The sequence below is a fragment of the Ipomoea nil genome, unplaced genomic scaffold, assembly GCF_001879475.1.
Source record: "Ipomoea nil cultivar Tokyo-kokei standard unplaced genomic scaffold, Asagao_1.1 scaffold0755, whole genome shotgun sequence".
Classification (NCBI taxonomy): Eukaryota; Viridiplantae; Streptophyta; class Magnoliopsida; order Solanales; family Convolvulaceae; genus Ipomoea; species Ipomoea nil.
The window spans coordinates 1365884-1388499 of NW_017617183.1; the positions used below are offsets into that span (position 1 = coordinate 1365884).

General features: G+C 37.4%; 2 protein-coding genes across 5 annotated transcripts; one reads left to right on the forward strand and one right to left on the reverse strand.

The window, feature by feature from the left end:
* The first annotated feature begins 9834 nt into the window (after positions 1 to 9834).
* LOC109176781 (ABC transporter G family member 3-like) lies at positions 9835 to 17192 on the forward strand. Of its 4 annotated transcripts, none has more exons than XM_019326172.1 (12): positions 9835 to 9943; positions 10420 to 10983; positions 11094 to 11173; positions 12520 to 12806; positions 13374 to 13545; positions 14227 to 14340; positions 14600 to 14728; positions 15453 to 15644; positions 15903 to 15989; positions 16083 to 16355; positions 16492 to 16599; positions 16899 to 17192. In XM_019326172.1, the coding sequence occupies exons 2-12, from the start codon at positions 10512 to 10514 to the stop codon at positions 17154 to 17156; spliced, it is 2172 nt and encodes a 723-aa protein (XP_019181717.1). In that variant the 5' UTR covers positions 9835 to 9943; positions 10420 to 10511; the 3' UTR covers positions 17157 to 17192. The 4 variants fall into 4 exon arrangements, with proteins under 4 accessions (XP_019181717.1, XP_019181718.1, XP_019181719.1 ...); XM_019326173.1 differs by having other exon boundaries at positions 9844 to 9943; positions 10417 to 10983; positions 16899 to 17156; XM_019326174.1 differs by lacking the exon at positions 9835 to 9943 and adding an exon at positions 9966 to 10053 and having other exon boundaries at positions 16899 to 17156.
* A 2084-nt stretch (positions 17193 to 19276) lies between these two features.
* LOC109176753 lies at positions 19277 to 22321 on the reverse strand. Its single transcript, XM_019326143.1, has 6 exons — positions 21910 to 22321; positions 21756 to 21814; positions 21115 to 21256; positions 20365 to 20429; positions 19902 to 19998; positions 19277 to 19474 (listed from the first exon to the last, which is right to left on the reverse strand). Exons 1-5 carry the CDS (start codon positions 22319 to 22321, stop codon positions 19918 to 19920), a joined length of 759 nt encoding a protein of 252 aa, XP_019181688.1. The 3' UTR covers positions 19277 to 19474; positions 19902 to 19917.
* Between the last annotated feature and the right edge of the window lie 295 nt (positions 22322 to 22616).

The window sequence follows — 22616 nt, forward strand, 5'->3', positions numbered from 1 at the left end:
GCGGTTACCGAATAACCGACGATATATATATATTAATATATTATAAATTATAAATATATTATTATAGTTTATAGATCTGAGACACGTGTAGTGACAGTAGTGTAGACGGTAGAGATAGACTAATGGCCCGTTTGGTTCACGGAATAGGCCGGGAATGGCATAGCATTCCCAGTAATAGGCCTATTCCGTTGTTTGGTAACCACTTCTATTACCAGGAATAATATTCCTGGTAATAGCCTATTACCTCAAATAAGGTAATAGCTATTACTAGGGGCCCCCCCTGGTATTAGCCTATTACTGAACGCTCAGGAATAGATTTTAGAATCTATTTCCTTTTTTACCCCTTTCTTTAACCTAATTTTTTTTATCAGATATATAAATTTATCCTATTTCACCACCACCACCACCACCATCGTCGCCGTCGCCACCACCACCACCACCATCGTCGCCGCCGCCACCACCACCATCACCGCCGCCGCCACCACCACCATCGCCGCCGCCGCCACCGCCACCATCACCGACGCTGCCGCCACCACCATCGCCGCCGCCACCACCACCACCACCATCGCCACAACCGTCACCGCCCCCACCACCACCGTCGTCCCCACCACTGCCACCGCCGCCACCACCACCGCCACCACCCAGCAGCACCACCACCACCACCACCGCCACAACCGTCGCTGCCCCCACCACCACTGCCACAACCGTCACCGTCAACACCACCACCGTCGCCCCCACCACTGCCACCGCCACCACTAGGGCTGTGCATCGGACGGGTTCGGGCGGATCGGTTTAGAAAACCGTTCATCCGCTCGGATTTCGGATTGGGAAAAACTACCCCAATCCGTTCGAATTAATAGGAAAATCCTATCGGATTTCCCATGTTCGGATACGGTCGGGTGGGGTCGGATTTCGGTTTGAACTCGGATTAATGAAACCAAAAAAAAAAACAAAAATGAAAGCATCATCATAGCCATAAGTACATGAAATGGGTTTCGATACATATTGGATACATAATTACATATTGCAGTTTCCAACTGGTGTTCAAAATTCAAAAAGCAAAAATGAAGTCCAGTAGTCCACAAAATGAGTTTTGTCTACAATACTCAAACAACACTAAACTACTAACTACTAAGTACTAACTACTAAAGTACTCAGCAAGTCAGCAGTCAGCAACTCAGCAAGTCAGCAAGTCAGCAAGTCACCAATCAGCCTTCAGCAATCAGCATTCAGTCATTCCTCATCTTCCTGCTCAATTACAAAACCAGTAAATACTTTAAACTTTAAAGCCAATAAATACAAAGAGAAGTAGAGAACTAATAATACTTAATAAGAAAGGCTCAGATTGCTTTTTTTCATATCATTTTAGAGTTGGGGGCAAATTGCTTCATGAGTTTTGTCTCAGAGCAACATACCAAACACCCAAACTCTTTATAATTCAGACAAATAGTGGAAGCATCATCATAGCCATAAGTCCATAACTAAACAGAAATGAGAATATGAGAGGAAGGGAAGTGATATACCAGAATTCCAGAATACCAGAGATGTAACTGAGTAAGGGCAGCAACATTTATAAAAAAGTTACCAAGCCACTTAGCAATTAGCAGTTCTGGAATCTTACCTGATTTGCCTCAAAGAGTCCACACATTTATCAATCAAACTAAACAGAAAGTCAGAAAGCAATGTTATATAAAAGTATTACAGCAATTGTTGGGAGTGTTCCAACAGTACTTGGTAAAGAACCAGCAGCTCCAGTGGACAATTCTACACAAAGAGTTTAGAAAAGGTAAGTAACAATTAACAATTTATAAAGTAGAAACCTACAAAAGATATAAAATAAAAATAGTACCCTTCTCTAATCTTTCAACATCATCCAAGTTTTCCTCCACAGAGATTGGATGATTGGGTGCCCGCAACCAATCTTGTGCACATACTAGGGATTCAACAATTTTAGGAGTTAATGAACTCCTAAAGGGATCTAATACCCTACCACTAGTACTGAATGCACTCTCAGAGGCAACAGTTGAAATGGGAACAGCCAGCACATCCCTTGCCATTCTAGAGAGTATAGGAAATCTATCACTGTTAACCTTCCACCATCTTAGAACATCAAAGTCCACATTTTCTTCATCTTCCACTATTTTTTCATTTAGATAAATCTGGAGTTCAGTTTCTTTACTGCTTCCACCAGCCTCCATTCTCTGTTTTTTAAGCTGGCTTTTCATTCTACCCTGAGGTTTTCCAACTGAAGTTTGAGAATGGACTGGTTCAGATTGGGTAGATTGCACAGTAGGGGATGCAGACTGCACACTGTAGGTGGCTGTATAATCATTAAACAGGACAACCATAGAAGATTGAACCTTTTCAAAGCATGATTTTCCTTTTTCATCACCATACAACTGAGCAAATTGGGCAGGCATGTACTCAATCTTATCCCTAGGATCCAGAATATTGGCATAGAATATCAAGAAGTTCATTTTTTCAGGATCTCCCCAATATTTTTCAAATTTTTGTTTCATATGGGACCCCATATCCTATAAAACAGACATAACACAAGAAAAATTAAGAGATGCATACAAACACATTCAGATAAATGATACCAGTTTACAGTTTACCTTTTCAGAGGTTGAAACAGAGTTAACCATGTCATCCAGCATGCAACCTAAGTCAGAAATCTCAGAAAAGAAAGTATTTGAAGTGACATAGAGAGAACCAGATATTCTCACAGTCATCTCATAGAAGCCTTTCAGGAAATGGACTAAGCTTTGCACAGAAAGCCAATCCATAAAGTTTGGAATAGAATCAGGTAAGTCAGCATTCAATGAGGCATCATTCTCATAAGCTTCAAAGGCCCTCTGGTATTGAAGGGCAGTGTTAAGCATCATGTATGTGCTGTTCCATCTTGTTGGAACATCAAGTTGTAATGCACATTTGGCTTCCACCCCATTAAGCACAACAATCTCTCTAAACTTCTTAAGTCTGGCAGGAGAACTCCTCACCCATCTCACAACATCTCTAACTTTCTTAACAGAAGGACCTGCATATCTCAACCCATCCTGGACCACTAAGTTCAACACATGGGCTATGCACCTCATGTGCATATATTGAACCCTAACAGAAGACCCACCCCAAGACAGAAGTTAGTTCTTGAAAAACCCCAAAGCTGTGTCATTTGAAGAGGCATTATCAACAGTAACAGTGAACACATTTCTAATCCCCCAATCAAGAAGACAACTCTCAAGGGCTTTGGCTATATACTCTCCCTTATGAGAAGAAATTGGGACAAAGGAAATGATCTTTTTGTTTAGCTTCCACTGATCATCAATGAAATGTGCAGTAATGCACATGTAATTGATCCTTTGGACAGAGGTCCATGTATCAGTGGTCAAGCTGACCCTTTGGGTGCTCACCTTAAACAACTTCTTTAGGGTTAGTCTCTCATCTAGGTAAATCTGATAAATGTCTCTAGAAATGGTCCACCTAGAAGGGATTTGAAACCTAGGACAAGCAACTAAAATGAATTTCCTAAAGCCATTTCCCTCAACAATCCTAAAGGGAAGTTCATCAACAATGATCATCTCACACAATGCCCTCCTAATAGCCTCTTGGTTGAAAACCCAAGTCCCCAAAACCCCCTCACAAGCTTCTGTTCCAGAGGCATTAAAGGTGAGAAGAGACTGCCTTGTGTCCTTACAATGAGGATTTTTTAGGCAGGCCTTCATATGGTTTTTCAAAGAGGAAGTGCCATGCTTTTTACTTTCACATTTATAAATTTTGGCACAATAAAGGCATTTGCCCTCAACTACTGGTCCCTCAGTTTCACCTTCAGCAGGTGGAGCACGGATCTTTTCAAAATGATCCCATACTATAGATCTAGACTCCACCTCTTTCCTCTTCTTTGTAGGAACAACAGGAGGAGAAGGCATAGGATTTGTCTGAGGATTTCTCTCAGTACCTTGAGCTTCTACTCCATGCTCCTCATCAGTTGAGGTTGGAGGGTGTCCAGTTGCACTGATGCTTTCCATCTATAAAGATGGGCATCAGTATCCACATTTTAGGGAGATTACAAATCATACAATCATATTAAAGCTTCCACCATACAGTCATACATAGAAGAAGTATTACATATTTACATATTACTTATTTACTTTCAGTTAATTTCACATGTCATCATGTATGCAGAATTGCACATAAACAATTTAAGGGTCCCATATCCATAAACTTAATACAATTTACAAAGAAATCCATATTCAGGCATTCAAGCTAAGTGGATGTATGCCACTTCATAATGCTCATCATATATATGGATTTCACACAAAGGGGCTAGGGCTTCCACCAGATTAGGGACAATTACCCCTTTAAGCCTTTAACTCAGTTAGTGAGTTACACACATACAGATTAAGCTTCCACCAACAATCTTAAATTAGAGACAAGTGAGTAAGTAATCTGGAACTTCTCAACAGATCACATTATTCACAGTCCATACAAATCAAAAAATCACAATCAGAATAACCCTAATCAAACAATCAAAGTATCAATCTTAAATTAGAGACAAGTGAGTAAGTAATCTGGAACTTCTCAACAGATCACATTCCTCACAGAGTCACAGTCCATACAAATCAAAAAATCACAATCAGAATAACCCTAATCAAACAATCAAAGTATCAATCTTAAATTAGAGACAAGTGAGTAAGTAATCTGGAACTTCTCAACAGATCACATTCCTCACAGAGTCACAGTCCATACAAATTAAAAAATCACAATCAGAATAACCCTAATCAAACAATCAAAGTATCAATCTTAAATTAGAGACAAGTGAGTAAGTAATCTGGAACTTCTCAACAGATCACATTATTCACAGTCCATACAAATCAAAAAATCACAATCAGAATAACCCTAATCAAACAATCAAAGTATCAATCTTAAATTAGAGACAAGTGAGTAAGTAATCTGGAACTTCTCAACAGATCACATTATTCACAGTCCATACAAATCAAAAAATCACAATCAGAATAACCCTAATCAAACAATCAAAGTATCAATCTTAAATTAGAGACAAGTGAGTAAGTAATCTGGAACTTCTCAACAGATCACATTCCTCACAGAGTCACAGTCCATACAAATCAAAAAATCACAATCAGAATAACCCTAATCAAACAATCAAAGTATCAATCTTAAATTAGAGACAAGTGAGTAAGTAATCTGGAACTTCTCAACAGATCACATTCCTCACAGAGTCACAGTCCATACAAATCAAAAAATCACAATCAGAATAACCCTAATCAAACAATCAAAGTATCAATCTTAAATTAGAGACAAGTGAGTAAGTAATCTGGAACTTCTCAACAGATCACATTATTCACAGTCCATACAAATCAAAAAATCACAATCAGAATAACCCTAATCAAACAATCAAAGTATCAATCTTAAATTAGAGACAAGTGAGTAAGTAATCTGGAACTTCTCAACAGATCACATTATTCACAGTCCATACAAATCAAAAAATCACAATCAGAATAAACCTAATCAAACAATCAAAGTATCAATCTTAAAAACTAGGGTTTAGAGAATAGAGATTACTTCGTTTCTCTAAAATAAACCCCCGAGAACAAAGGGCTTCGATTCCTAGCCAGCGAACTGCAATCCACCGGAGTATCGCTACCGGAAACGAATGGGGCTTGAGCGCTTGACTCTTGAGAGCTTCCACCGGAGAATAATAGCTTCCACACTACAGACACTCACACTCTCAGGCTCTCAGCGTCTCAGAGACTCAAAGAGACAGTCTGAGAGAACTAGAGAAGAGACTTTGAGAGAACTAGGGTAGAGACTAGAGAGAACGAGAAGAGAGAACTGAGAGAGTTCTCTGGAAGAAGGGAACGAAGAGCTGCGCAAATGAGACTAGGGTTGCGATTTCTCCGCTTCTTCTTCTATTTATACTTAGGCTACACGACGTCGTATTACATAGGGTTATACGTAGGCTTAGAAAAGTTCGGGTTCTCGGACGGGTTCGGGTGGAAAATATAACCCCCTCCCCGCCCCAACTAATGCGGCGTCGTTTTCGGCCTCGGATCGGATTTGGTTGTTCGGGTTCGGTTCCCGACCCATTCCAGTATGACGGGTTCGGGTCGGTCGGGTTGGGCGGGTTGGACGGGTTATGCACAGCCCTAGCCACCACCACCACTACCACCCTAGCACCACCACCACCACCGCCACCACCACCGTCACCATTGCCTACATCACATATTTTTATAAGGGTATTTATGTCTTTTAAAACATATTTCATTTCTATTCCTTAAATCAACCAAACACTGTAATATAATTCCTAAAGTCTATTCCTTTCGCGAACCAAACAATAGAATACAATTCCTATTCTATTCCTTGCCTATTCCATTCCTTATGGAATAACATTCCTATTACCTCAAAATTCATTCCGTGAACCAAACGTGCTGTAAGTACTAAGTACTAACCCAGACCCAGTAACCCTTTACCCTTAGGGGTCGTTTGGTTCACGGAATGTCAGATTACCTTAGGGAATGTTAGATTGCTGGGAATCTTAGATTCCTGTGTTTGGTTAAAATTGGGGTATGTTATATAATCATGTTTGGTTTAGGGTTATCTTTTATACACACACTATAATATCTTTAACATAACCAAGGTTATCTTACATAACCTAAGAAATTGAAGGGAATCACATTCCCTTCAAAATCCTATGTGGAGGGAATGTGACATTCCTTGGGAATGTTAGATTCCCTCAGATAATATGAACCAAACATAGGAATCTGAGTTTTGGAATGTCACATTCCCTTGGTTATGTTATATAACCTGAACCAAACGCCCCCTTACTCCCTTACCGTCTGCCCCTGTCTCACTCTCTCTGTCTATCATCGCGAACCCTACCGCCGTCCGCCATCGTCCTCTCCGCAGCCGCAGCCGGCCAGTCGAGTAGCGCCGCTACCGCCGCAGCCCTCTCCGCCTCTCTCGAACGACTGAAGGCCGAAGCTGAGTCATGCTCACGCCGGACAGGCCCTCACCAGTCACCGCCTCACAACCCTCACCAGTCACCCTGTTTCGGCTCAACCGCTCAATCACCCTCGATAAATTTATCTACAATCACAAATGACACTGTTTTTCTCTCTCTATAAGTCTATAATGATAGTAGTAATAGCATTTACTTTGTTAATTTTTAGCACCATTATTGAATACAGATTCTTAAGATTGGAGTTGCTCAACAAGGATTTTGCTCTGACTCTAGACTGCTGTGTTTCGGCTCCAAAAATCCCAAGATCCAGATTCATCAGGCTCTATAATTAATTTGGGTATTTTTTTTTTTTTTGGGGAAACTGAATTTGTTTGCACTTTGAGTTTTTTTTTTTTTTTTTTTTTCCTTTTTGAAATTTGATGAATGTGTTGGAACTCTGGCAGTGTTGAACTTGGAAGTATGAATTATAGTGATGAATGTTTAGTGTTTATTATTTAAGTCTTATTCTCAAAAATGGTCGGTCGGTGTTTCGGTTATCGCAATAACCGACCGAAACCGATATAGGGTCGGTTATATCTATATGGTCAGTCGGTTATGGAGAGTTAAAAGTATGATGGGTTATTCGATTATCGGTCGGTTATTGACCGTAACCGACCGATGCTCACCCCTATTACCAGCTGTGGTCTTTCGAGTTTTAAATGACCTCAAATAGTCCTCCATGTTTTGAAATATAACCACCCGTGGTTTTAATTCTTAAAATAACCCGAGTTTAAAATGACCACGAGATCAGACGTCCTAAAAGAACCACGGGTAGTTATTTTTTAAAACATGGAGGACCATTGGAGCTTATTTAAAACTCGGAGGACCATAGCTGGTAAACCCCTAATACTCGGAGGACCATTGGAGGTATTAACTCAAATAAAAAATGTATTTATTAAAAAAAAAAGTATAACAACTCACTTTGATTTATTATATATATTTATTTTTATAATGCAATTAGAAAACTTCAGTCAACCTACTGGAGCACAAAGAGTCAATACCATCTCCAATGAGACTCGAACCCAACCCACAACTTCCCATAGAGTCAATAGAACCCACAACTTCCCATATGAGAGAGCAACTTGGTACCACTAGACCACAAGGTCATTAGCAACTCTAACTAATTTAGAATTGAACTATTATTTAATTTAATATAAGAAAACAACTTTTTTATTCGAATGTGTGTTTTGGATGAAGTCTGCATTATGATCTTAGTTGATAAATGATCACAAATAGGTAAACTAACTTAATTTGCTTATAATTGACTGGCTCAAACTAAGAAGGCCATATAGACTGCTCGCACATGGAGTTTGAACTTGAAACCTTGTGATTATTAAATCAGTAGCATGAACTTGGTTGGGATTACCCTACACTAATCTAATTATTTTAGTAAACTCTACCATGTGATCCTGGTTAGCAAACAATAGTTATTGCGTGGACTGTGGTTCACACAGCTGTGTGGACCACGGTCCAAAAACGACGCCGTTTAGCTTTTATATATATATATATATATATATATATATATATATATATATTCACGTGACCCTGCAACAAATATTTTTATAACTCATAATATATATTATTCTAAGTCATAAAGTACATTATTTTATCCCAGAAGTTTCATTATTCTAAGACATAAAGTACATTATTCTAACTCATAAAATTTAACGACGTCATTTTGGTCCACGATCTGTATGGACTACAATCGACACAATAATTTGTCGTCAACAAATAACTACAAGGGAAAATGGCACTTTTTCCCCCTTAGTTATATACTTATATCATTTTCTTCACCTGAATTATGCATGTAAGCACATTAACCCCCTCAATTATTTAAAAGTGGCGGTTTTCCCCACTGATATATTAAATTGACATTTCTACCCTTAACATAAACATATTATTTATTTTTCTTCTCCAACAAATTATTGTGTATACGTAGGGATGACCACGTTCGATTCGAATTGAACCAGATACTATAATAATCGAATTAAAATTTTACGGTTATGATTCAGATCCAGAACCCAATATTTGGATTTCAGTTTATTAAAATTATGAATCGAAAAAACTAGATCCTGAACCGTGAACCGGCGGTTCCAGATCCGGTTTGCGATTTTGAACCATCTTTATTTCAAAATAGTCTAAATTCAACAATAAATGTATTTTATTTTTTTCAGTTTGGAACATGAACTGGCCGTCCCGGTTTGCGATTTTAATAAACTCTAAATATCGGGTTTCGATTCTAAATTGTAATTAGAATATTTCGGATTGGTTGCTATAGCGTATGTTTGGTTTGAACCAAATTGTGGTCATAATTTGTTAGAAAAAAATAAATAAAATATTTATTTTAAGGGTAAATATGTCAATTTAATATTTCAGGGGGAAAACAGCCATTTGGATAAATCAAGGGGAAAAAGTGCTATAAGTATATAACTCAGGGAGAAAAGTGACATTTTTCCTAACTACAATGAGATAAATCATCATAAATTACTTATAAACAATTGACTTAAATCAAGAAAATTAAAAAACCATTTGACTAAGAGTCAAACTTAAAACTTTGTAATTACCAAACTAACAACCCGACCAATTACCCTAACCCAATTTGTCATTATGAGCCGGTGAATCAAATATTGCAACGCTAAATAAATGTATAACTTATAATTCTGAATTGAGCAAAGTTTATGCATTTCCCTAATTAATGCAACAAAGAAAAAAAGCAGCAAAGAGACAAAGATAAAGGAGATAAATGAAGTAAATTTTGGCAAAAATAGACCCCCAAAAAATAAAAAATAAAAATAAAGAAAAAGGACAACCGGAAAATGCGGGTATGTATGTCTCACTTGCTCTTCATGCTTCAGGCAGCAGCTTTCTCACTGTTTTCGGCTGTCTGGTCCCTTCACTTGTGCGCTTTCAAAGATTCAGATCCGGGTGAGTCTAATATCGGGTTATCTTTAAACCCTTATCATTTCTTTGCTCTCTTCATCCTTCTGCTGCTAGCCATTTCCTGGACCTTGAATGCTTGATGCTACTTTCATTGGGTATTTGTTGTTGTTCTTGAATGAGCTTTATTTCCTTGTATTGAAATGCATTGGTTTATTCACTTTTTTTTAGTTCTGTTTTGTTTTCTTTCTTTGTTCTTTGTGTATATGAGCTTTTGAGATTTATCTGGAACTGTGAAGTGGGATTGGGAAAGATAAAGTTGTGGTCTTTGTCATCTTTCTAAGTTCTCAAATGTTCATGTTCTATTCCTGGGCTAGTGGTTCTTTTTCATGGATAATAGATAAAACAGTGGTAAAAAAATCTTATCTTTTATGAAGAGTTTGTTTAAATTTGTTTGACTGATTCTGATTTGGGTTATTCAACTTTATTTTTTGCTATATTGATTTATGTCAAAATGTTAGCAGGAGTTAATTTGCTGAGCTAAGAAGTGTTGAAGTAAATTTCTGTATATCACTTTGGGATCAAGTTCTGCAATTTTTGGAGAGAATCTTCAAGAATGGAAGAAATACAATCCCACTCAGATCATTATAGGTCTTCATCATCTTCAGCAAGTAGTCCTGCAAGTAGGGTACCCTCAAGTAATTTCTTTTACCTAAGAAAACCTGGGATACTTAGGCAACCGATATCCTTTGAAGATTCCCCTGACTGGGAAGACACTGATATTGAGGCAAAGTTGGATGAAGGAGGTGACTCTATCCATGCCGCAACTACCCCAGCCTCTCCATCCCTTTCGAAGCTTAATAGTGGATCACTGCCGTCCCCGCCTTTGGCAGAAGGGGCAGTTATAACAAGGAAGACTGCTGGGGCCTCGGTAGCATGGAAGGACTTGACTGTTACTATAAAGGGAAAGAGAAAATACTCTGACAAGGTGATCAAAAGCTCTAATGGTTATGCATTGCCGGGCACAATGACTGTTATAATGGGCCCTGCTAAGTCTGGGAAATCAACTCTCCTTAGGGCCCTTTCAGGTATGTTGTGTTGTATTCAAATGGTTAGCATATTTAGAAAACATTTGCGTTTTACAGAACAGTCCATGTTTCCATAAAAGACTTGATTTTATTTTGTTAATCTACTTTAGGAAGGTTACCTGATCCGGCCAGAATGTATGGTGAGGTGTTTGTAAATGGTGCAAAGTCACGCATGCCATATGGGTCCTATGTAAGATCTTACTCGTGATACTTATCTATGTATTTAAATTCATGATATTACCAAAGTTTCATATGTTTTTGCTGTTATCTAAGGTAATTTTGCATATATACTTCAAACATAAGTGCCTGGATTCTCAAATTCACTTTTATGGTCTGTTATTAAACTCGTAGTGCTATATTCAACTTAGATGAATACAATTACCTTAGAATGTATGGGTTCATTCTGATGGTCTGGCTAGATTTATTTTTCCGATAAAAGCTTCATTATCTTAGTATTCCATAATTAACAAGGATATTCTATGTGTGTGACTAGAAGGAAATGATCCTTTAAGTTTTGGCCGTTCTTTATAATCTACCTATCTTTTAAGGCAATGGTAAAAGTATGAGAAGGTTTTCAGAGAATGACCTTTAAGAATGGGCGGACATTTGGGTTTGCGATTATGATACACTTCTGTTTTCCATCATACAGGACAGTAATTATTTCAAATAATGATGCTAAAATAGAATGATTATCTTTCTAGAAGTCTTAGAAGGAGATAAATCTTGTAAAACCCTAGCAATTAATGTGCCAACTTTAGGTTTATGCTAAATGATAAATGAGAAAGGTTCTGCTTCTAACTTGTAGGATGCTCAAATGAGCATGTAGTCATAAAGCGTGACTGCACTGGACTAAAAGAAAATAATGATACTATGACCCGATACTAATGGCTAAAAAACAATTACAATTTCTATTGCTACTGTTCCTTATTTAGTTATTATCTAGCTACAGGAGGGAAGAGAAATATAAACTACATATAAAAAGGGGGGGAATGAAACAAAAAATAAAAGCACAAAGTGGACCTGCAAGCAGCGAGTAAAGTGAAAAACATGTAGCTAGAGTTGAGACAAAGGTGGGGTAAACAATTCTTAACTCCGAAGTCTATGGAGACTCAAAGTTCACGATCTTCTCAAACAAACTAGTTGGATTGTTTGACTTAAGTAATGGCAGCTTTATAGAATGTCAAATTTGGATTAGTGAAATGCAGTTATTCTCTGTAAGGTGATCTACTGACTCTGTTACAATGTAGTATCTGTTCATATCTACTTTCTCAACCTATTGAAGCACAAAGAGTCAATACCGCCCCCACTAGGGCTTGAATCATGCCACTAGACCACAAGCCCACAAGGTCATTGGCACAAATGATGCAATTTAATCTTGAACTATAAAAGATATTGATATTAGTCTTCCAAGACAATTCAATTTCAATGAAGAAAAACAGATATCATGTTTTAAAAACTTTGGATGCATATAAGTGCATCTCTGGAAGTAACTATATTTACTATGTTGACATCCTATAATTCTTTGGGCATTAACAGGGATATGTTGAAAGAGAAACTGCTCTTATAGGATCTTTGACAGTGCGTGAATTCCTCTACTACTCAGCATTACTTCAGCTGCCCGGTTTCTTTTGGAAGAAAAAGAGTGTGGTGGAGGATGCCATCCATGCTATGTCACTGGGAGATTATGGTAATAAACTTATAGGTGGCCACTGTTATATGAAGGGTCTTCGAAGCGGTGAGAGAAGGCGTGTCAGCATTGCCAGGGAACTTGTGATGAGACCGCATGTTTTGTTTATAGACGAGCCCCTTTATCATCTTGACAGGTTTACTTCTCACCCTGCTCCAGACTTTTTATTTAGAGAGGACTCCAAAAATATTTTCCACCAGTAGACCTAAGTGTCACGTGCATAGAGTCTGGCGCAGCACACAACGCCCATGCGGCGTCCTAGGCCCCTCATACCCCACGGACCAGCCTTACCCTCATACGTGCCAAACTGGTTTCGTCTTGCCATGGGCTCATCAGGGGAACGGCAATAGCTCCTGACCAGTTGTGCCCTTCGAATCGCATCGGTCCCCTTCATAGTCAAGTCCAAGACTAGCGATAGGCTCCCCAAACTTAACCGGGTCGGCGTGCCTGACTCGGCCAGACCATAGCATCTACGGCAGAACACCCTTAATGCTATTGACGCCCCCTTTACCCATTTGGCAAGCTAACCAGTTGGCCCATTCATTCCTTGGGTCTTAACACGGTCACGGAAAACAGTCCGTGACATAAGGCTTCATTTAATACTCACAATTGATATGGTTGAGATAACAAGATTGATTGATCAAACTGTTTTACCAACATTGAATTATCTCGTATGTGATGCTTAATCTGCTAATATGTCCAGTGTTTCTGCACTCTTGATGATGGTTACACTGAAGAAACTTGCAAGTACAGGATGCACTTTAATATTCACCATTTACCAGAGCAGTACAGAAGTATTTGGCCTCTTTGATCGAATATGCCTCCTTTCAAATGGCAACACACTGTTCTTTGGAGAAACACTGGCTTGCTTGCAGGTACTAAATCTACAAGAAATACAAATAATATGAATAATGATTTTTCCAGCATTGCAAAAAGCCATTGATTGCTTAAAAATACATAACCTAAAGATGAATGTACTTGGCCTTGCTTCAAATTTTTATCCTTCAATCCCATATCAAAATCAACTTGAGGTTCCTACTGCTAGTAACAATTTCAAGTCTTGTTTTCCAGGCACAAAATCGTTCTCAGATTCACCCCCCCCCCCCCCCCCCCCCCCAACCTCCCCCGAAAGAAAAACCCAATGAAAAAGAAACAAAGAAAAAGAAATTCAACTGGTTACACCAGAATGGTGTTTTGTCCTTTTGAACAATGACCATTTCATTCTCCTCTTTGATTCTGGCATATACCAATCAAAAGAATGGGAATCAATACTCACTCCCTTTATTTGTATCATTGCATTCCTCATAATACCAATTGCAACATTAAAGTTTGTTAGTTAGCTTCATCTGAAGCCATTACTCAAGTTTCCATGACTGTCTCTTTTTCCCCATAAAAGACATTGATAAGAGTAAAATTATAGATAATGTTGTCTTGAAGTGATTGCTTTACACAAATCAGGCAAAAACTATCAAGTCTTCTACCATTGTCAAATGTCAAACCTTCCTTTCTGAGTTATTCTTGGTGGACAGAGACTAACACATCTTTCATTTGTGAAGCACTTCTCAAATGCTGGATTTCCTTGCCCAATCATGCAAAGCCCTTCTGATCATTTCCTGCGGGCAATAAACACAGATTTTGACAGGATTATTGCAATGTGCAAAAATTGGCAGGTACTGGTTGCAAGTATTGTTAGATCAGATAAGCATTTATTGTTTCTTTTGGCAAGGGAACTGGGTTAAAAAGAATGCAAAGTCTTCCCTATTTTTTTCTGGAGAACAATTCCCTTATGCCGTAATATAATGTATGAGTAAAAGGAAATTCCATTGTACTTTGGGAACCCTGTGAGTCATCAAGATTTTCCAAGTTGGTTCATGAGATCTTCCCTGCGGCTTATGTTTTTCATTTGAAAATATATTGAATTTTGGACAGGATGACCATGGAGATCTATCATCAGTGAATATGGACACAGCTGTTGCAATACGTACCCTTGAAGCAACGTATAAATCCTCAGCAGATGCAGCTGCAGTTGAGAGTATGTTAGTGAAGCTCACTGAGAAGGTACTTTTACCATCAATATTTGTTTCACAGTAGCTTTCAGCACTATTGACTGGAGTGTATGATATTGAATACTGAAAATTACATGCTGTGTATGTATTTTATTTTAGAACATGTAAAATTTTGCTAGTTCTACTATCTGAGGCTGCTATTTTTATTTATAAACTCTCATGTTCTTATCTTTGAAGAATTAAAATCTTGAAGCACTTTTCAATTTTTCTCCGCTAGGGGTGGGATAGGATTAGATGGAACTATTTCATCTTTGAATTCCAAGTATGTTTGTATCTCATGTATACTTTTGTAGGTGAAGTTAGACCTAGAAGTCCTAGAACAAAGCAGAACTCCAATAACTACTAAACCGTTCTTGTTCTTTTCCCAAGTTGGTCGGGCTGTTGGCTTGGTAACCACAAGGTTCCAAGTTTGACTCCCAGTGGGAGCGGTTTATTGGCCTTCTTGGTTTGAGCTGATTAGCTATGGGCAACCTAGGCTAAGGTGGGGTTTACCCAATGCACACCCTGGCTGCGGGTTTCCCTCGTCACCTGAAAAACGAATGTAACTGCCCCAAAAAGAACCTCCCAATTAATGCTTGAGTTTACCTTTTGCTTCTCGAATTTTGTTGCTTTGCAGTTAGATTCCATCATTGTTCATAGAGCTCTTGATGTAGTTACTTGGCTATTCATAGAACATTGTATTGCTTCATGATCCCTTTTGATTGCTGTTGCCACAGGAAGGTCCGCCTCTCAGAAGCAAAGGAAAGGCTAATTGTGCAACACGAATTGCAGTATTGACTTGGAGATCTTTATTGATCATGTCAAGGGAGTGGAAATATTACTGGTTTAGGCTGATTCTCTATATGCTTCTAGCGCTCTGTATTGGCACTGTATTCTCTGGGTTGGGGCATTCCTTGTCCTCTGTTGGGGTAAGTGAATGAGTATGGAAAAATCAATATGGCCAGCACTTTGCCCCTTAATTGGGCCGGCCCGGTGCGAACGGGATTAGTCTGAGTATGGTACGGGCTTAAAGGTGCCTCCTACAGTTAGGGCCTGCTCAGGACACCTCGTGATCTGACAAAAAAAAAAAGCATTGATTTCACTTCTTTATCGAATATTCTTAGTACTGCAGTGCATCTCTTATTTTTGTCCTTCATACGTGACCTTATTCCTCCTTGTCATTGCAGACAAGAGTTGCAGCTGTATTTGTATTCATTTCGTTCACCTCTCTTTTAAGTATAGCTGGAGTACCTTCTCATACAAAAGAAATCAAGGTAATGCTGCATAGAAGCGTGCTTATCTAATGGTGGATAGTCGCACTCGGTGGTTATTTCTAACGCTATCAAACGTCTTACAATAATATGCAGATATACAGCTGTGAAGAATCGAACCGGCATTCTGGGGCTTTTGTTTTCCTGCTTGGGCAACTTTTCGCCAGCATCCCGTTCTTGTTTCTCATATCCATTTCGTCAAGTCTTGTCTTTTACTTTCTAGTTGGTTTGCGGGATGAGTTCGGGTTGTTGATGTACTTTGTGCTGAATTTCTTTGTGTGTCTCTTAGTAAATGAAGGAATGATATTGGTTTTTGCTTCCATCTGGCAAGATATCTTCTGGAGCATAACGACATTGGTGGTGGTACATGTGAGTATCACTTCTGTTTCTGAAATAGATACTCTTTTTTCTCCTTTTCGATCTCTCTTCGAGTCTTGGCACATCCGATTAGATTGTTGATCTCGTGTTCGAGTTAGTCCAGTAACCATTGCAATTTGTTTTTCAGGTGGTAATGATGCTTTCTGCTGGCTATTTTAGAATTCGAAGTGATTTGCCTGGACCAGCATGGATGTACCCGATATCCTATATAGCATTTCATACTTACTCTATCCAGGCACGTTTCTAAATCGTCAAAACTCTTTTTTTTCCCTAAGGGCCCTTTATGCCGGTGCGCACAAGGGATTTGTCACTTTGGGCATAATCCCCAAACTGTGGTTGCCGAGTTTCGAACCTTGATCTCTTCTCTCAAATATTGCCTACTAAACCACTGAACTAAGCCCGTGCGGGCTACTTTCAACTCTTTTGACCGCCTTATCTAGTAATTCCAACAAAAATATCAGAATCCCATATGTTGATTATGCCTCGTGGATGCTATGGAATCTAATAATCATCCATATATATATACACATTCAGGGACTCTTGGAGAACGAGTACATCGGGACGTCCTATGCAGTCGGGCAGGTGAGGAGCATATCGGGCGAGCAGGCTCTGCGAACCTCATACAACATATCCGAGGACAGCAACGCTAAATGGAAAAACTTACTGGTATTGTTTCTTATGGCTGTTGCATACCGCACTGTTGCTTTCGTTTTACTGAAGTTGTGCGTTAGGAGAAATGTGGCGGGGCGTACACTTTTCTGCTGTAACAAACATACAAACAATCCCAAGTAATGCTAGTAATAACGTATGGAAACTTTTTTGCTGCACTCGGGTTTTCTTTTGAGTTTTTACTTTATGGAAATTATAATAAATGCCGTCATACCATACACAATTTTTTTTGGCGTCGTAGAATTAATGATAATTCATGAATATGCAACCTTGTACACGAGATGTTTAATGATGACAAGCTAGAGTCGCATATTACTGTGTTGTTTGTTGAGACTTGAGAGGATATTCCTTGTGCAGATGCTGATAGGTTCCCCACATTACTATTTTGTGCTAATTGTATCAACACATTTAATGTTGCAGAGACCATTATTTCTTGGCAAAAAATGGCATTGAACTTGCATAAAACATAAAATTTTGATTATCTGATTGTTTAAGATTAAGATATGCTACAAATGGAACATATAGACTCCAATTCTGGAAAATGCTCTTAGAATTGAAACTATAAAATGATACTAGTATTTCACACGTGCGATGCACGGCAATATTGTTAGAGTTACAATTAAAGGGTCAAATAATAGCAAATAAAAGTAAAAATATTTTTTATAACATTTGCACATAACTAAAATTACAAATTAATAAAAATTTCTTTGTAAATGACATTTTGTGTAGTATTTAAAAAATCTCTAAGTTCACCACATATTAAAACCTTAAGACTATTGCATTATTAACCCTCGAAACTGCTGCGTACAACTGTCTATGGTTAAAGACGGGTCTTTTTAGTAACAACCTGACATGTGATAGTGTTTGTCCGTGACTTTTGTTGATTGTCGTAGCGTTTGGCAACGTAATTGTAAATTACTTCATTTGGAATTTAAAATGAAGTCTTAGGTCTGAAGGAGTTAATGCCAATCGTGGGATAAGAAAATTTCTATCTGCATTGTTTTCACATAAGATTTGAGCTTCAATAATATGATTTCCTAATTTTATAACGATCAACCATGTGCCGCCTTAACTCGTTTCCCCCTTGCTTCGCTTTTCCCTTGGGGGAATCTTACCACTGTATAAATGAAGGCTCGATAAGTGTCTTCACTTCATCAAATGTTACAAAGCCCCAATGATTGGTCTATTTTCCTTCAACAACATAACTGGAGATCCAACCTTTAATGTTAAACAATGGTTAGGAACACCTAAACATCTCAAACTGTTAAGAAATTCAGTAATGTGAATTTTAGATAAGATATCTACATTTGTATCTGACTTACACACAGAATCACAACTCAAATACGTCTTAGAGGAAGCTTCATTCATACCGTTCATGTATTCATTGACAAATATTATTTTATTAGATTTAAGAAATAACTAAACAAATGTTAATAAATCAATTGTTTTTTTTTTATATTTACCCTTGGACGTTAATGACATAAATCTTTGACATGCAATAGCTTCGTCGAAATCAGTAACTAAATCACGGCAATAGAAAAATTACAAATTATTAAAAAAAAATTGCAAACCACATTAGTAGTTGACTTACAATATTTTTTTAATTCACTAAAAATTAAAACTTTTACACTATTTGGATTACTAACTCTTGAAGCAGCAACATACAATTGACCGTGAACAAACGTTGATTTATTTAGTAACAACCCAACATGTAATATTGTTTGACCTTATCTTTTATGAATGGTCATCGCATATGAAAGTATCACTAATTAAGAATTGTCTTCTAGTGAACTTGAATGACAATCTCAAATATGAAGGCATTATACTCATCCGAGGACCAAAACCATCCAAGGACCAAAACCATTTTACCCATGACTACTTGACATTATTATATTATTGATCTAATAAATAGGCACTGCTGGAAATTGCCAATTTTCCGACCACCAAAAAGTGGTCGGAAATGGCCAAAATTCGTGTTCCGACCACTTTTCTAACCATTTGAGGGGTTCGGAAAAACCCTCGTCGGTAAATCCGACCACCACATGAAGTGGTCGGAAGTAGCGTCCACTTTTGTAAAGTGGTCGGAACAAATCGACCCCAACAGAATTGGCGAATTTCAAATTTTTCGACCACAGGTCGTCGAAAATTCCCACCTTCTGTATATCTGTGATATTGGCAGTTCCGACCACATTTGGTGGTCGGAAAATAATTAAGTGAAAATAAAAGAAAAATTCACTGCTTTGTAAATTTAATTTAAAATACAAATTATCCACTTGCAAATAGCAATTGTAACACCAATAGTAGTTTCATACCAATACAAGTTTATGATACTAATCAAAATAAACAACACCGAACCATACATTTAATACAATTCACATGCAATCTGTGGCACTAGTGTTTAATCAATCACAATTCACAAGCATCATACTTTGACCTTGGCACTGCAAAAGAAAAAAGTAGAGTAAATAGATTGAGAGTTTGAGAGAGCTAGCACCATAAGTACTATGGTTAGCATGTAGCAATCACATAGAAAGTAATAGAAGAATAAAGAAAATGAAACAACCTATTTGGACTAGCAAGCAACTTAAAGTGGAAACTTTCGCCTATTTCGTTTCTGCCTAGGCAAAATTTTACATACTGCTTTTACATATATTCTAAGTGCATCTCTTTTTATGAGATGTTTTTGAGATTTCTAAAGATGCAACACACTAATCATAGTGTAAGCCCTTGTTTTTAAAATTTTCTGTCGGCTTTCTAGATGTCATTTTCCCTCTGATATTTAAGAATAAAGAAACATATACACAATAGAAAGTAAAAAAAAAACACACATAATAACAACAAAAAGAATAGTAGAATAGAGTTAATTACCTTATAGCTATAAGGATTAAGGAGTGAAGGAACTTTCAGAATCTGGTAATAGTGCAATCACTTCATCAGAAACGAGATTGGGCTGAAGAAGCAAGAACTGAGAAAGAGTTTGAGAGAGATTAGAGAAAGCAAGTCCCCTAGTTCAAATGCATGAGATGATGTATCAAGGAACCATTCTCAATCAAGTAAAACTCCATATGCATGCAGTGAAGATTGATGACACATTAAAACCTCCTCAAACTAATGCTACAAAGACATTACGCAGATGAACCAGTGATGAACATATGCAGCCTGAATTTCTTTTTTACAGGGCAAATAAAAAATTAAAGCTATATATATGATGATCGATCCAATGTTCTTATAGAGTCACAGAACCCTATTGACTATCTGATACAGAGATGATGAAGGAAAGAAAATAGAGAAAAGAAATGTTTCGAAACCTGAACTACATTTAAGGCCTCACATCATTGTCATAGGTCTCAATCATGTCATCCTCTAATACCTTTGCACCAGAACTTTCATAGTATCCTATAAAATGCATAAAGTAATTGAATGTCAAGCAAGCAAAAAAAAAGAGTATACCATCTTAATAAAAGAGAATGGAAAAAAAGATAAGACACTTTCATATGATGTATAGGTAGATGTAGATTAAGTAAAAGATTCACCCGATAAACATAAATAAATACAATAAATATAGATTAAGTTAAATTTCTTAATTGTAATGAACACAAATGGACTGCAAAATGTCTTTTCCCTCCACTTGGGACGAGAGTAGGTCAATTCTATCGGCATCAGAGTCAACACTGTTCAATACACTTCAAACAACTACTAAAATTGCATCTTTAGATATGGTGACATATCAACTAAACTGCATCACTGTCAGTTAATAACAAACTACTAAAATGCCATCAATATATATTTTAAATGTTTGTAGAATTGATTTAGATGATTATTACTCTGCAATTAACTGAACAAGTCTTTAATAAGCAGGCCATGTGGAAAGGTCAAAAACATTAAATTAACATGTCTTTAAATATAACAATCATACCAATAAATTTCTAGAGCCATCTGCTAACCATTGCCTGCAAACTGCCTCTATCTCAGATATGAACCTTTATCAAAGTAAAGTTGTATTCCTCAACACCTCACAACAGAACCAGACTCAGCACATTCCGCACTAAAAATTAGTAAATAACTTAAAGAAACACAATACCTTTCCCAGCTAGGGCCAGCAAGTTTGGCACTTCAGTAATAGAGACTCGTAGAAGTGGGATAAGAAGAGAATATTTTCGGCTTTCCGCCATAGACAGCCCAACAAACATGGTGAAAGTACCCGCAACCCAATGCCGTAAAGGCTGTTCAGACCCGTGAGCACAAAACATTTTAAAACATAAACATGTAAAACAAATTACATACTTCAACTGCTCAACACAAAACATTAAAAGTCATTCACAAGAAAAATAATTGAGTTTAATATTACTTGGTATTTTTCTCAGTTGAAAAATAGATACAAATAAACACATTTCTGTATTCTATCATTTTTCTAATTAAAAAATAAAAGAAAAACAAGAAAACTATTGAAAAATGAAACAGAAAAATGCAGTAAATAGGATAAAACTTTGAAGGTTCTTTTTTTAAGTCAATATTAGTAGTAACAAAGCCAAATATGACTCACTTGTAAACTGGATCAAATAGGGAATAACAAAATTGAAAGCATAAAACATAAACCCATCCAATGCAAGATGCCAGAATCGTCAACAATGCACATATATAACAGTAATGACTACCAATAGAATGCTTGACAGAAGACAAGAAAAAAGATAAGCAGTATAAAGAAACTTACAAATGCCTTACTGTTATGCAGGCTTCAATTAGGTCAAAAAGATCTTCCACTATTTCATATATACAACATCCTGCACAAAAAGATCTTCTACATACATATGAATATACCTAACTGATTAAAAATCTAGATTAGGTCAATAGATTAAAACAACCCAACATTGCTTACGAGAAGGACAATGGTGCCGGTGGGTTGCTAATGAAGACGATGGTGTCAGTGGGTTGCTAATGAAGACGATGGTGCCGGTGGGTTGCTGCCGTTGATGGGTCCTGAGTTGCTGCCGGTGCCGGAGGCGTGAAGGAAGGAGGAAGGCCGGATGGGAGATTGAAGGAGTAAGGCAAAAGATTGGGGCAAAATAATCCGGGAGTGAAGGAGGGAGAAGTGGAGGAGTGAAAGAGTGGCAAAATTTGGCAGATTTTTGGGGTGAAAATCTGAGAATGGCGTGGATTGAAGGAGGGAGTAGTGTGAAGGAGTGGAGGGAGAACCGAGGAAATGAAGATAAGCGAAATTTTGGGGCTAAATTGAGAATGGCGCCAATTTGGGGTGAAAATTTGGCAGTTTTTTTTTTTTTTTTTCGCATTAAAATTTTGTATAAACATTATGCAATATTATGCATTTGACAAATTACGAACTTTGACTAATTATAATAAAATATAATAACAATTAATTGTTTTACATTATTATGGAATAATATGCATTTCATGGGTGTAGTAAATAGTATAAATTTTGACTTCTTTATTTTTTATTGTTAATGTTTATCTTCAATATTTATAAATAGTATCGATTTTGACTTCTTTATTTTATTTTTTTAACATTTATGAATATATAATATATCACGTGCATCTCACGGGTCAATTACTAGTATATATATATAA

Excerpts from the sequence above, each read along its gene's own strand:
- LOC109176781 (XM_019326172.1), top strand. The coding sequence starts at position 10,512 with ATGGAAGAAATACAATCCCACTCAGATCATTATAGGTCTTCATCATCT. Across the intron at positions 14,341-14,599 it reads CAATGTGCAAAAATTGGCAG|GATGACCATGGAGATCTATC; the intron begins GTACTGGTTGCA and ends AATTTTGGACAG. Across the intron at positions 14,729-15,452 it reads TAGTGAAGCTCACTGAGAAG|GAAGGTCCGCCTCTCAGAAG; the intron begins GTACTTTTACCA and ends CTGTTGCCACAG.
- LOC109176753 (XM_019326143.1), bottom strand. The coding sequence starts at position 22,321 with ATGCGAAAAAAAAAAAAAAAAACTGCCAAATTTTCACCCCAAATTGGC. Across the intron at positions 21,815-21,909 it reads CCGGCACCATTGTCCTTCTC|GATGTTGTATATATGAAATA; the intron begins GTAAGCAATGTT and ends CTTTTTGTGCAG. Across the intron at positions 20,430-21,114 it reads GCTGGCCCTAGCTGGGAAAG|GATACTATGAAAGTTCTGGT; the intron begins GTATTGTGTTTC and ends TGCATTTTATAG.